The sequence below is a fragment of the Oryctolagus cuniculus genome, chromosome 3 (genome assembly GCF_964237555.1).
Source record: "Oryctolagus cuniculus chromosome 3, mOryCun1.1, whole genome shotgun sequence".
NCBI classification, from domain to species: domain Eukaryota; kingdom Metazoa; phylum Chordata; class Mammalia; order Lagomorpha; family Leporidae; genus Oryctolagus; species Oryctolagus cuniculus.
Genome location: NC_091434.1, coordinates 159638991 through 159654505, shown reverse-complemented (window position 1 = coordinate 159654505; position 15515 = coordinate 159638991). Strand labels below are relative to the sequence as shown.

Genomic DNA, 15515 nt, shown 5'->3' with positions numbered 1-15515 from the left:
TTTAGAAAAATGCTGTATGCTATTGTTAACTGTTGTTACCCCACTGTGAAATAGGACACCAGAATGATTATTTTTACAATAAGGAAAAAAACTACTTTTTAATTCAATAAAAGTAAACCTTTATCAGGTTTAATTTATAATATATATAAATATATATATATATACAGATATAAACTTAATTAACTTTGAAGAACATATTATATATGTTATATATAACATATATTTATGTTAAGTTTATATATATATATATATATAAACTTAATTAACTTTGGAGAAGGACCCAAAATGATAGCACATAGACATAATTATAGCTTATGAGACATAAGGATATCTTCCACTTAATGAGATAAATATTTGGGAACAGATTTTACTATTAACTTTCATAATGCAACTCTTTGAGGACAGAAGTCCTGCATGGGAAGTTAGTGCACAGTGACTCCTGTTGTTAATTTAACAATTAACACTCTTAGGTATGATGTCTGTGATTACCAGAAGCTCTTGATATGAGCTGCCTAGGCTTTTGAAGCCTTTTGAATCCACACACTCCTTCCATATTTCGACAAGACCATAAGCAAAGTGGAAGTTCTCTCCTCCCTTCAGAGAAAAGTAAATCCTTCTTTGATGAACATTTCTTTCCATTGGGGTCTCACCCACAGAGGTCCTGCATGTAGGTCAATTTTTGCCACAGTGTCTTAGTTTTCCAGCCTGAAATGCTCTCATGGGCTTTTCAGCCAAACCAGAATGTCTTAAAGGCTGATTCTGAGGTCAGAGTGCTACTTAAAGCAATTGTCATTCTATGAGTCAGCTGTGTGGACTGCTTCCCATATTGGAGCATTAACTCCTTTTTAATTCTGTTATTATTACCAAACACTTAATCCTCTTTATATGATCTCTTTAATACTTAGTACTATATATATGATCACTTTAAACTTAATCCTATTCATATGCTCACTTTAACACTTAAAATGCTGTTTTTACTACCTAGTTTAAGGGGATTTGGAGTCCCATGGGAAGTTCTTAACTGTACCCATAGAAGTAAGTTCGTAGGAATGTATGCATAACTACATTTTATGGTTACAAACTTCATACATTTCATAATTACAACTTTAAGAGCATGATTATTCTTTCCACCATGCCCACTTCCCAGACTCCCACCCACCTTCCTCCTCCCTCTCTTATTCCCAATCTTATTTTTACTAAGATCTATTTTTTAAAAAAATGTTTCATTTATTTATTTATTTGAAAAGCATAGTTACAGAGAGGCAGAGGCAGAGTCAGAGAGAGAGAGAGATATCCTCTATCCACTGGTTCAATCCCCAAATGGCTGTAATGGCTGGAGCTGGGACAATCTGAAGCCAGGAGCCAGGATCTCCCTCTGGGTCCCCACATGGGTGTTTTCCTAGGCCATAGCAGAGAGCTGGATTGGGAGTGGAGCAGCTGAACATGAAGGCGCATTCCACATGGGATTCTGACACTGCAGGCAGTGGCTTAACCCACTATGCCACAGCACTGGCCCCTACTAGTATCTGTTTTCAATTTACTTTATAAAAATATGATTATCTCTGTGTTGAGTAAAGAGTTCAGCGTTAGTATGGGAAAAAAAAGTTTCCTCAATAGTCAAGACAAGGGCTGATTTCTGGCATTTCTATTCTGTTCCATTGGTCTATCCATCTGTTTTTTGTATCAGTATGAGGCTTTTTTGATTATGACTACCCTGTAGTATGTCTTGAAATTTGGATATGGTATAGTTATGCATCCAGCTTTGTTTTTGTTGTTTTTGTTGTATAATATTGATTTAGCTATTCAGGGTCCCCTGTGTTTCCATATGAATTTCAGCATCATCTTTTCTATATTTGAGAAGAATGTTCTTGGTATTTTGATTGATACCACATTGAATTTTTAAATTGATTTTGGTAGCATAGACATTTGATGATATTGATTCTTCCAGTCCATGAGCATGGGAGATTATTCCATTTTTTTTATCTTCTTCTATTTCTTTCTTTAATGTTTTATAATTCCCATTGTATAGATCTTTGACATCCTTGGTTAAATTTATTCGAAGGTATTTGATTTTTTTAGAAGTTATTGTGAGTGGGATTGATCTTAGAAATTCTTTCTTAGCCATGTCATTGTCTGTGTATACAAAGCTGTTGATTTTTGTGTGATGATTTTATACCCTGCTACTTTACCAAACTCTTTTGTAAGTTCCAATAGTCTCTTGGTGGAGTCTTTTGGATCCCCTATATGTAAATAATGTCATCTGCAATAGGGATAGTTTGACTTCCTCCTTCCCAATTTGTATCCCTTTGATTTCTTTTTCTTGCCTAATTGCTCTGGCTAAAACTTGAATAGCAATGATGAGAGTGGGCATTCTTGTCTGGTTCCAGATCTCACTGTGAATGCTTCCAACTTTTTCCCATTTAAAAGGATGCTGGCTGTGGGTTTGCGATAATTTGCCTTGATTGTGTTGAGGAATGTTCCTTCTATACCCAGTTTTCTTAGAGTTTGCATCATGAAACGGTGTTGTATTTTGTCAATTGCTTTCTCTGTGTCTTTTGAGGTAATATAGTTAGTGTTCTTCAATTTGTTAATGTGATGTATCACATATATTGATTTGTGAATGTTAAACCTGCATACCTGGGATATACAAATCCCTGTACACCTGACTTAAACCCCACTTGGTCTGTTTAAATTATCTTTCTGATATTTTGTTGGATTTGATTGGACATAATTTTGTTGAGGATTTTTGCGTCTATATTCATCAGAGAAATTGGTCTGTAATTTTCTTTTTCTGTTGTGTCATTTTCAGGTTTAGAAATTAAGGTGATTCTGGCTTAATAGAAAAAAATTGGGAGGATTCCCTCCTTTTCAGTTGTTTTGAATAGCTTGTTTGAGTTAGTTTTTCTTTAAATATTTGGTAGAATTCAGCAGTGAAGCCATCCGGTCCTGGGCTTTTTGTGTTGGGCTGGTCTTATGAATCAATTTCTGTCTTGGTTATGGGTCTGTTTAGGTTTTCTATTTCTTCATGACTCAATTTAGTTAGGTTGTATGTGTTCAGGAATCTATCCATTTCTTCTGGGTTTCCCAGATTGTTGGCATACAGCTCTTTGTAGTAATTTCTGAAGATTCTTCTTATTTTTGATCTGACTGTAAAATTTCCAGACATTTGTCTTCTTGCTTGAATATTCCTTCTTCTGCCTCACTCACTCTATTGTTAAGACTTTCCACTGCATTTTAAAATTTGATTTATTGAATTCTGCCTTTCTAACATTTCCTTTTGCTTTCTCTTTAAGATCTCAATTTCATGAGAAAAAATTTCATTCATATCATATATTTTTTTAATTTGTTAATTTGCTTCTGATTGCTTCTGATTTATCCAATGATTAGTTTCCTGCATTCTGTTTCTGGCACTTCTTCAATCTCTTCATCTTCACATTCTAATATTGAAATGTTGTAGTGTTCCTTGGGGGTCGCATAGTGGCTTCCTTTTTCTTGTTTTTTGAATTTTTGCTTTTATTTTTCATCATTTATAGAATTGTTTTAACTTTAATTTAATGAATATAAATTTCCAAAGTACAGCTTATGGATTACAATGGCTTTCCCTGCCCCCCATAACTTCCCTCCCACCCGCAACCCTCCCCTCTCCCGCTCCCATTTATAGAATTTTTTTCCTCTGGTTATATCTGTGGTTTAGAGGCACACAAAGTACTTGTCTGCTGCAGCCCCACTGCCTTCTTAATTGTGCTGGGAGGGATGGAGAGTTCCACATGTGGCACTTCCCCTTGCAGGGGTGGCTCTTCCTCCTCCCCATTTGCTGGGCAACTGGTACGTGCAACTGGCACAGGAGCTTCCCCTGGCATCGGCTACCGTCCCCCAACTGGCCATAGGTCTCTGCTGTAGCCAGGTGGAGGGGGAGGGAGAGAGACATGCCATCTTTTTTCCCTCACCTCTGGGCAATTGGTCGTCTACTGTTCACTGTGCAACTCCAAAAGCAGTTCACCAAGCTCTCCCTCCTATTGTATCAGCAGCACCTTGGGCCTGTCGAGTCCTCTCTCACCTGGCTTGGTAGGGCAGATGTCCTCCTCTCTGGATCCAAGTTGGCAGGTCTTCTGTTGTGTTTTTGCTCTTTCAGCATGGGTCTGGATCACCTCCATTGCTCTGGTAGGATCTCCCACCACATCTCTCCTGCAGCTTTAAGCTGAGAGTGTACTCTCTCTCCTTTTTTAAATATTAATTTCACCCTGTGTAAATCAGACCACCCTGTCACTATTCTTCCATCTTGGGATGCTCAGTAGCTTTTTCAATCAGTGATAATATTCAATATACTCCCCATTTTATTCTAATTTGAATATGTTACTCTTCTGTTTGCAAAGAAACACCAAATATTTAGCTCATATCTTTGTGAAAGCATTAAGTGCAACAAAATTTAATATTTTTCTTGTATTTAGCACAAGTCTGTGGATTATCTTTTGTTACTTTCATTTTGAAAGAAATGTATCTCTTAATATCTTAAGCTATATGCTAGAATTTTAAAAATACTGATTTTTTTTTCAAAAAGAAGTGATTCGTATGCAGTTTTTTGGATTGCACATTGGTAAAAGAACTTGAAACAATACCACTGAGCTGACCACAACTTTCTAGGAGAGAACAGATGATGAAGAGGATGCACTTAGTCAACTTCAAGGAATTAAAGGGCCAAAGTTTTTAGCTTAGTTTAAACAGAATCTTATACTCAGAATGGGGAGTTACTTATATGTTCTGGATATTAATCCTTTTACTAATTTGGATCTTTCATAAAACCTTTCTTCAAATTCAGTAGTATTCTGCTTGATCTAGGCTGTTTAGCATTTCAGCTATAATTTTACCTGATTTCTTGAGTCTTACATTTCTTTTTTTTTTTAACTTTTATTTAATGAATATAAATTTCCAAAGTACGATTTATGGATTACATTTCTAAGATTTCTGTTTTATTCTTTTTCATGATATTCATCTCTTTGCTAAACTCTTCCATCATATCTTGAATTTTTCCAAGCCTTGTTGAGTTGTCTTTCTACATTCTGTTGAATCTCATTAAATTTCATTATAATCAATCTTTTGAATTTTTTTCTGAGGCATTATGTTAATAACTTTTGCTTGAATATGTTGCTAAAAAGTTATTGTAGTGTTTGGAGGTGGTGGGATGTTGCCATCTTTTCACACTTCTTGTACCCCTACATTGAGGCTTACACATCGAGTGGATCAGTTTTCTGTAACACTTTCGTAAGCTGGCTTTCATAGTAAATGACTTTGTCCTAAACATGTCCTTTAGTTTGGTATGCTATGTTGGCTATGCTTTTCAGTCAGTCATCATGTTCTAGTCTCCCTAAATCTTCAGAACTAATGTTAGGCATTTGGGTACAGTGCCTTTGGCAACAGGGCTATAGGCACATGGGAGAGAGAGTACTACAGCCACTCAGGTGAGTGTGGGGCACATGGCAGTGGGTAGAGTGTTCACTGTGTGACTAATCTGGCAAGGGGAGTGAAAGCCATGTGCACCAGGGGCTTTGGCAATGATGGTGAGGGGCCAAGTGGAAGAAAAGGAAACCCCATTGCTTTAGATTGAGAGTTTCAAATTTTTAACATTGATAATGAACTAATCCAATTTTTAAAGATAAATAAAATTAGAAAAACAATTGGTATAGTGAACTTTTATTTATATGTGAATCTAGCTATTGCTTGTAAGAAAAATTAATGAAGCATGGCATTAAAATCTAAATTATTCTTAAAAATAAGTGCTAAAAGCTTCTTACAGTATTTCTTTAGTCAACTAATTTTCTAGGTGATTTACTATCAGATGATGATGGATAATATAATTTTAATATTTCAGCATAGTAAATGAATATGGCTTGAAGTTTACATTTCGTATAGAACAGAAAAACTTTAAAAAGCAACCAATTTTAAAAAATCTAATTCTAATATAATTTAGCCATCAATGCATCTTTTGGTTAGTACTTGGCTTAGATTTTATACTTTCTATTTTTTTTAAATTTAGGTCCCTCAAGACCCATTGAAGTTTTATAAGAAGATTTATTTTTGCCACAGTTGCCAGCTCTATTTGCCTTCTACAGAATTTCCTGTATCATCTACCACACACCGCATATATCGGTGTCGTCATTGTATTAACCTTGAGAATGAGACACGACAACGAGAATCATTTTTGAAGTACAAGTGTTTACTTCAGCGGCTCTACCATTCAGAAACTGAGTATGAAGATGATTCTAAAATTGCTTTCTTGATGCAGGTATGATCAATAAGTGAAGCCAATCATGGCATAAATTTGTTTCTGACAAGGAGGCTGTCTTCAAAATTGTTAGAGTGCCATAAAGTGAAGAGCAATTGAACATTTTCTTGTATGAGAAATAGTGCCCTTGATTTTTTAATGTGGACAATGATTCCATTCCTATGATATAGGTGTCAACTTATTCATGATATTTAAGTACTATGTTATGCTCTGGAAATGCAATGGTAACCAGATCTTTCAAACTAGATAAGAAGATAGAAATTTTAAAAAAATTACAAGTTCCTGAGGGGAAAAAAACCCCAAAAACAAATAGTAGGGGTTAGAAGGGCTAGTGTTGAGCACTATTTAAGCATTAGAAAGGTTAATTAATGTGAATTGATTACTAAAAAATGCTTGCCTGAGGATGTGTTCTATATGATGGAATGCACACAAGTGGGGATTAATCCTGTGACCTTGAAGAGGAAAGTATTTTAGGCAATGGGAATAGTGTGCATGAAAATCTGAGGCAAAAATGTCACCATGCTGTTACAGCAGAGAAGTTACATAGTTTGGGCATCTGATTTTTACACTGAGGAAATAAACACAGTTAGTGCTGATGCAGAAGGTTAAGATAGAGGTTCAAACATAGGTGCAGAATATTGGAAGCCGCATAACAAATTTCCTCTCTGCCATTCAACAGCTATGTCTTTGGACACATGAATTAACCTGTATGTACCACAATCTACTTAGCTATAAAATGGGGATATTATTAGTACCTACACCTAGGATTTTGATTGAGATCACATTGAATCTGTAAGTTGCTTTGGGTGGTATGATCATTCTTATGATATTAATTCTTCCAGTCCATAAACATGGAAGATTTTTCCATTTCAGAAGCCTCTGAAAAATCTGATTATGAGGGGCTTTTCTGAAAAAGTACACTTATGTAACTTGTTTTTGGGTATTGATGGGACTGGAGCAGAATGTAAAGAGCCACTGATTCTGGAATCTGGATTCAGGGTTTCCTGGTTCTGAGCAGAACACTGGGGTGCAAGAAGGTGGGTACAGTTAGGGCTTGCAGCACATTCCTGGTTCTTAGGGTGGTGTTTATAGGGGCAGAAACACAATACAAGGGCTGTTCCTCATATTAGCATTGTGCTAATTGAGAAAAAGGATGCTATTGATGGAAAATATATACGCAAGATATTTTTGACACAAACCATCTTGAATCCTTTATAAGGCTGTTTCAGAGAGAACTTAAAATATATGAAAATTTGAAAATTTTTGTTTTACACATGAACCTCACATTCCTACTTTTTTTCCTTTTTTCTTTCTTTTTTTTAAATTAATTTATTTTTTTGACAGGCAGAGTGGATAGTGAGAGAGAGAGAGACAGAGAGAAAGGTCTTCCTTTTTGCCGTTGATTCACCCTCCAATGGCCGTCACGGCTGGCGCGCTGCGGCCGGTGCACCACGCCTATCCGAAGGCAGGAGCCAGGTGCTTCTCCTGGTCTTTTTTTCCTTTTTTCACTTCCAATTTACTTGTGAGTGCCATACTTGTATGAGCTCAAGACTGAATTTATTGATAATAATCATTGACTAGGAAAGGAGAGAAGTCATGTGAAGAATTAGTTATTGAGAGTCTAAAATTTGTTCTACAGTTTTTAAATCTTATTAAATATTTGAACATTAAAATTGCTAACTTCTAAATACTCCAATACAATGATATATTGTATCATTATAAAATAATTTCTATTATATATAATTAAAATTCCTTCATACTTTCTTGAAAAGTCACTGTATGAGTTTATAGTGTAATTTATTTCCCATAAAGATACACTTTCATTCACTCATGTAAAAAGAGCCATTGAGAACCTATTGTGTACTCCAGCAGTCTCCTAAGAGCTGAAAGATGAGACCCTATCTATACTACACAGATAGGGGAAGAGAGAGCAGGAAGCAGAAGTAAACAAGTAACAAATAGACAAAGTCATCTCTCTTTCAGCTATAGTAAATTTCTTTGGAGAAGCTAATGGGTTAATACAAAAGAGAGTTACTGTGGGGGGTGTTTCAGATTGTGTGATCAGAGAAGCAACATTAAAAATTAAAAATAAAGATCTAGCCATACACATGGAAAATTTAAAATATTAAAATGTGAATTTCTTTTTAAATGATTTTTAATTTTTATTTATTTTTATTTTTTATTTATTTTTTATTTATATGACAGGTAGAGTTATAGACAATGAGATAGAGAGAGAGAAAGGTCTTCCATCCGTTGGTTCACTCCCCAATTGGCCGCAACTGCTGGAGCTGCGCCTGTCCGAAGCCAGGAGCCAGGTGCTTCTTCCTGGTCTCCCATGTGGGTGCAGGGACCTAAGCACTTGGGCCATCTTCCACTGCCCTCCCAGGCACAGCAGAGAGCTAGACTGGAAGAGGAGCAACTGGGACTAGAACCCGGCACCCATATGGGATGCTGGCACAGCAGGCGGAGGATTAGTCAAGTGAGTAACAGTGCTGGCCCCAAAATGTGAATTTCTAATTAATGTATATTTCTTCTTTGCATACATGTCATTGTAACAGTCTTATATATATATATTTGTGCATGAGGATTTGTTTTGACTGTTTATTCTACTAGACTGTAAATCAATTTTTCCAATCCACAAACATGGATTTTTTTTTATTTTAAATTGCTTATTCTATTTCTTTTTTTAGTGTTTTATAATTTTAGTTGTAGAGATCTTTGACATCCTTGATTCAATTTATTCCAAGGTAGTTAATTCTTTTGGGAGCTATTGTGAATGGGATTGATCTTAACAGTTCTTTCTCAGCCATGGCATTGTCTGTGTATACAAAGGCTATTGATTTTTGTGTGTTGATATTATGTCCTGCCACTTTCCCAAACTCTTCTATGAGTTCCAATAGTCTCTTAGATTCTTTTGAATCCCTTATATATAGAATCATGTCATCTGGAAATAGGGATAGTTTGACTTCCTCCTTCCAAATTTGTATCCCTTTGATTTCTTTTTCTTGCCTGATGGCTCTGGCTAAAACTTCCAGGACTATATTAAATAGCAATGGTGAGAGTGGACATTCTTTTCTGGTTCTGGATCTTAAGGGGAATGCTTCCAGCTTTTCCCCATTGAATAGGATGTTTGCTATGGTTTTGCCATAAATTGCCTTGATTGTGTTTAGGAATGTTCCTTCTGTACTCAATTTGCTTAAGGTTTTCATCATGAAGGTTGCTATATTTAAACAATGCTTTCTCTGCATCTACTGAGATAACCAGATGATTTTTTTTTCACATGTAAAAATGTAGAATTTATTTTCTTAAACACTATATTCATATCTATACAAATTTTTATAACCATTAAAATGTTACATTTAACAATAAAAATCCCAAAACTTTAGACAAGAGCATGATTTGGAGCATTCATACCCTAATATAATGTATTTGTAAAAAGTTGTCAAAATAAAAGACTTATATATATCTATAGGCCAATCCTGATTATATTATACATATCTGCCTTCAATTCTATTACAAAACAAATTAGCTTTAGATTTATAAATCAGATGACTTATAGTAATAGGACATGGTGCACAGCAGACATTGCTGGCATAGAATAGATACAAATATTACACTACTGGAAGCACTAAAGTTGGTTTTCTTCTGGTCACAACGATGTGGTTTTTGTTCTTCAGTTTGTTAATGTGATGTATCACATTTGTTGACTTGTGAATGTTGGACCATCCCTGCGTACCAGGCATAAATCACTCATGGTCCAGGTGAATGATCTTATGATATTGTTGGATTCAATTAGCTAATATTTTGTTGAGGCTTTTTGCATCTATGCATCTATGTTCATCAGGGATATTGGTCTATAGTTCTCTTTCTCTGTTGTATCTTTTTCTGGTTTAGGAATTAAGGTAATGCAGGCTTCATACAATAAGTTTGGGAAGATTCTCTCCCTTTCAATTGTTTTGAGTAGCTTGAAAAGAATTTGAATTAGTTTCTCTTTAAATGTCTGATAGAATTCAGCAGTAAACCTATCTGGTTCTGGGCTTTATTTTGTTGCAAGGGTCTTTTTTAATGATTTAATTTGTGTATTCATTATTGTTTAATTTTTCTTTGTCTTCATGACTCAATTTTAGTAGATTGTATGTGTCTAGGACTCTATCAATTTCTTCTAGGTTTCCTAATTTGTTGGCATACAGCTCTTTGTAATAGTTACTGGTTAGTCTTTATTTCTGTGGTATCTGTTACATTGCATTTTTTATCTCCAATTTTATTGCTCTGGATCTTCTTTTTTCCTTCTTCTAGTTAGTTGGGCCAATGGTGTATCAATTTTGTTCATTTTTTCGAAAAACCAGATCTTCATTTCACTGATCATTTGTATTTTTTGTTTAAATTTTGTTTATTCTCTAGTTTTAATTATTTCTTTCTCCCTACTATTTTGAGGTTCAGTTTGTTGTTGTTTTTCTAGATTCTTGAGATACATGGATAGCTCATGTATTTGGTACCTTTCCAGTTTCTTCATGTAAGCACTGATTTTTATAAACTTCCTGCTTAAAACTGTTTTTGCTGTATCCCCTATGTTTTGTTATGATATATTGTCATCTTCATTCATTTACAGAACTTTTGTTATTTCTGTTTTGATTTCTTCTGTGACCCACTGTTCATTCAGGAACATGTTGTTCAGTCTTCATATGTTTGCATATGGTCTAGAGATTCTTTAGTTGTTGATTTCCAGCTTCATTTCATTGTGGTCAGAGAAGAAGCGTGGTATGATTTAGATATTTTTTTTTATTGGCTGAGACTTGCTTTATGGCCTAGCATATGGTGTATCCTAGAGAAAATTCCATGCACTGATGAGAAGAATGTGTATTCTGCCATGGTGGGGTAAAAAGTTCTGTAGATATCACTTAGATCCATTTGGTCCATAGTGTCAATTAGTTATGTTGTTTCTTTGTTGATTCTGTCTAGTTGATCTGTCCAGTAATGAAAGTGGGTGTTGAAGTCTCTGTTACTATTGTATTAGAGTCTGTGTCTCCCTTTAGATCCCTTAACATTTCTTTTAAATAGCCAGGTGCCCTGTAATCGTGTGCATATACATATATTATAGTTACATCTTGTTGAATTGGCTCCTTAATCATTACATAGTACCCTTATTTGAAGCTTTTAACAGTTTTTATGTTAAACCTGTTTTGTCTGCTATTAGGTTGGCTACTTTTGCTCTTTTTTTTTTCTTTCCATTAGCATGGAATGCCTTTTGCTATCATTTCACTTTCAGTCTGTGTGTATTTTTGTTGCTGAGGTGTGTTTCTTATAGTAGGCAAATAGATAGGTCTTCTTGCTGACAAGATGGCAACTGGCCCTATCAGCTGCTATGTATTTATGACAAAAAGGTGCCCACCCTCTCTCAGCTGGTTGCTGATCGCTGTTGTGGAGATGATGGGGGGAGAGAGATGTGCCCACTTTTTTTTTCATCAGTTGAGCAGGTACTTGTTCCCCTCAAGTCTCTGGGCCAGACTCAGAGACTGTGTAGTCTGCTAGGCTCTCCCTCTGGCTATATCACCTGTGTCACAGGCTGCTGCAGTCTGATCTCACCTTGTTCTCCAAAGCTGGTGCATTCTCCAGCTCAGTGCTGCTGGGGTCCTGTGTTGTGTCTGTGCTCATTGCTGTGCATCTGCACCTTCTACATAGATCTGTGACTTCTCTCCTGCTTCCTCAGAATCTCCATTGCAGTTTTCCTTCCCACTCTCCCCGAGAATGTACTTTCTCCACATTTTTTCTTTCTATGTATTTATTTATTTATTTTACTATTTTCTCCTAGCCTAGATCAGTCCACCTTGTCTCCGTTCTCCCGTATTAGAATCTCCCCTGATGAACATAGATGTAAAAATCCTCATCAAAATTCTAGCTAATTGAATCCAGCAACAGATCAGAAAGATTATTCACCTGGACCAAGTAGAATTTATCATTGGTATGTTGGGATGTTTCAACATTCATTTCAATAAATGTGATACATCACATTAAGAAACTGAAGAACAAAACCATATGGTTATCACAATAGATGCAGAGAAAGCATTTGATAAAATACAGCATCCTTTCATGATAAAAATTTTAAGCAAATGGGGTATAGAAGGAACATTCTTCAACACAATCAAGGCAATTCATGACAAACCCATAGCCAGCATCTTATTGTATGGGGAAAAGTATCAAGCATTCCCACTAAGAGGTGGAACTAGACAAGGATGCCCACTCTCACCATTGCTATTTAATATAGTCCTGGAAGTTTTAACCAAAGCCATTAGTCAAGAGAAAGATCTCAAAGGGATACAAATTCAGAAGGAGGAAGTCAACTATCCCTATTTGCAGATGGTATGATAACTATATAGAGATGAATTGAAAGACTCCACTAGGAGACTATTGGAGGGGGAGCGGGGCGCGTTTGCCCGCGAAGAGCTCGTCCGCAGATTGGCTCCCAGCCTCTCAGGACTCCCGGCTCTCTTTTCCCCTAAGCCTCTGCATGCAGACGAACCGCAGTGCCTCCGGTCCCTTCCCGGTGTCCTCCTCAGGGTGTGGATTCTGCGTGGTTACCATTTACCAACTTGGTAGTATTCCATATCGTGGATGGTCTAACATGCGTTAAGAAATCAGCTTTTGGGCTCATGTATATCCTGCCCAGCTCCCTTGGCTTGATTGACTTTCTTCAGTCCTGAGCTCATGAAAGAGATTGGAGCTTGGACCATGTGGCTCCTCCTAGCAGGAGGGAGTCTGATCTGGGCCAGACGAAGCAGTCCAGTCCCTGGTGTTGGCCAGCGGGCTCAGAACTCGGCACTGCCAGAAGCCTTCTGCTGAAGAAGCTTGGGGTCTTGGCTCTTTCTTTCTGGATTCCGTGTTTCACCAATAGAGAGACCTCATGGAGTGTTCATTACTTCTCACAATTCTGTAACAATGACCGATGTCAGAGCTACACAGAGAGAGAAGGAGAGGCAGAGAAAGAGAGGTCTTCCATCTGCTGGTTCACTCCCCAGTTGGCCTCAATGGTTGGAGCTGTGCTTATCTGAAGCCAGGAGCCAGGAGCTTCCTCCAGGTCTCCCACGTGGGTGCAGGGGCCCAAAGAATTGGGCCATCTTCCACTGCTTTCCCAGGCCACAGCAGAGAGCTGGATCAGATGTAGAGCAATCGGGACACAAACCAGCACCCACATGGGATTCTGGCACTGCAGGGGTTGGTGATGTTCAGGGGTGTGGCGGTTGACTTCTCTCAGGAGGAGTGGGAGTGCCTGGACTTGGTCAGAGGGCCTTGTACGTGGGCGTGATGCTGGAGAACTACAGTAAGATGCTGTCTCTGAGGTCCTCTGTGAAATCACTTAGCCTCCTGTGCCCATCCGTGTTCTCCACTGGAAATGTAGAGTTGGAGTCAACATACGACACCAAAGATGTATTTTTGAAATAAATTTTTCCCAGTGGGAGATAAAGGAAAAAAGTAAAACCTTTGACCTTGAAGCATCTGTTTTAGGAAACAATTGAAAGTTCAAAAAGCAACTTGAAGGACTGCAAGGACATCAAGAAGGACTATTTCAGCCAAATGGCAATCAGCTACGCAAGAGTAACTACCCACAGGAAAAGCAGGTCTTTCACTGCACATCAGAGCATTCCTAGCAGAGAGAAGCCCCGTGTGTGTGAGGAATGTGGGGAAGCTTGTAGTCATGGGTCAAAACTTGTTCACCATGAGAGAACTCACACAGATGAGAAACGCTTTGAGTGTGAGGAATGCGGGAAGACCTTCTTCAGTGCCTGTCAACTTACGGTGCCTTAGAGGCTTCACCCTGGGGAGAAACCTTACGCATGTAAGGAATGCAGGAAGATCTTCCGCTGGGGATCCAGCCTTGTTAAACATGAGAGGAGCCATACTGGCGAGAAACCCTACGTGTGTAGAGACTGGCAAGGCCTTTGGTCGTGGCTATCACCTCACTCAGCATCAGAAAACCTATACTGGGAAGAAACCTTATGTATGTAAAGTATATGGCAAGGCTTTTTGTTGGGGTTATCAACTGACTCGCCATCAGATATTGCATACTGGGGAGAAACCCTGCGAATGTAAGAAGTGTGGGAAGGCCTTGAGCGGTGGATCCAGTCTTGTTCAACATGAGAGAATCCATAGCGGAGAGAAACCTTACGAGTGCACAGACTGCGGCAAGGCCTTTCGTCGTGGCTGTCACCTAGCTCAGCATCAGAAAATTCCCGCTGGCCAGAAGCCTTTTGAATGTAAGGAATGTGGGAAGGCCTTTAGTTGGGGTTCAAACCTTGTTAAACATGAGAGAGTCCACAGTGGTGAGAAATCCTATGAATGTAAAAAAGTGGGGAAATGTGTGATGGCTGTCAACTCACTGTTCCTCAGAGATTTATTTCACACTGGAGAGAAATGTTATCAATGTAAGGAATTTGGGAGGACCTGTTCTCATGGCTCGAACTGGGATCAGTGTGAGAGAACGCTTAGTAGTAATGAACCCTACAAATATAAAGACTGTGGGGAAGACTGTATATGGACAACTTCCTCAAATGAGAAGACTGATACCGTGAAACAGCGTGATTGAAGAAATGTGAAAGGACATATTTTTGTTTGTGGGTAACTTAATGTGAGGAGGAATCTTACTCTTGAAAAATCCCATGAATGTAAGGAATGTGCAAAAGCCTCTCCTGTATATGGGCAGCTTGTTGTTACCATCAAATTGACATTAGAAATATTTTGACTACAAGGAATATGAAATGCCTTTACACTTCTGTGTGATATTACTGAACACCAATTTCTATGGATGTAAAACAGTTTAAATGAAAGAAATATGTGTAGGTCTTTTTTTAAAAAAAGATTTATTTTTGTTTGTTTGGGGGACAGAGTCGCAGAGAGAAGTAGAGTTGGAGCGAGAGGTCTTCCATCCGCTGGTTCACTCCCCGGATGGCTGTGACGGCCGAAGCTGTGCCGGTCTGGGGCCAGGGGCCAGGGGCCAGGGGCCAGGGGCTTCCTCCGGGTCTCCCATGTGGGTGTGGGGGCCCGGGAGCTTGGGCTGTCCTCTACTGCTGTCCCGGGCTGCAGCGGAGAGCTGGATCTGAGGAGGAGCAGCCGGGACTAGAACCGGTGCACGTGCGGGATGCCAGCGCTGTAGGCCAGGGCATTGACCTGCTGCACCACAGTTCCGGCCCCTGGCGGTCTTTATTCATGGCACAAATTCTGACTGCATCAGAGAATTTATACT

The 15515-nt window shown here is 38.2% G+C and overlaps 1 protein-coding gene across 6 annotated transcripts in view; it reads left to right on the top strand.

Annotated features, from left to right (window-relative positions):
• Positions 1 to 15515, top strand: part of IQUB (IQ motif and ubiquitin domain containing) — a 135942-nt gene that overhangs the window by 109237 nt on the left and 11190 nt on the right. For 5 of the 6 annotated variants that reach the window (XM_051848912.2, XM_070071265.1, XM_008258260.4 and 2 more), the window contains one exon: positions 6032 to 6280. In XM_051848912.2, coding sequence (XP_051704872.2) covers positions 6032 to 6280 — 249 coding nt within the window. Of the gene's footprint in view, positions 1 to 6031; positions 6281 to 8485; positions 15104 to 15515 lie in introns of those variants that run through there. The other variant, XM_070071266.1, reaches the window with a different exon arrangement.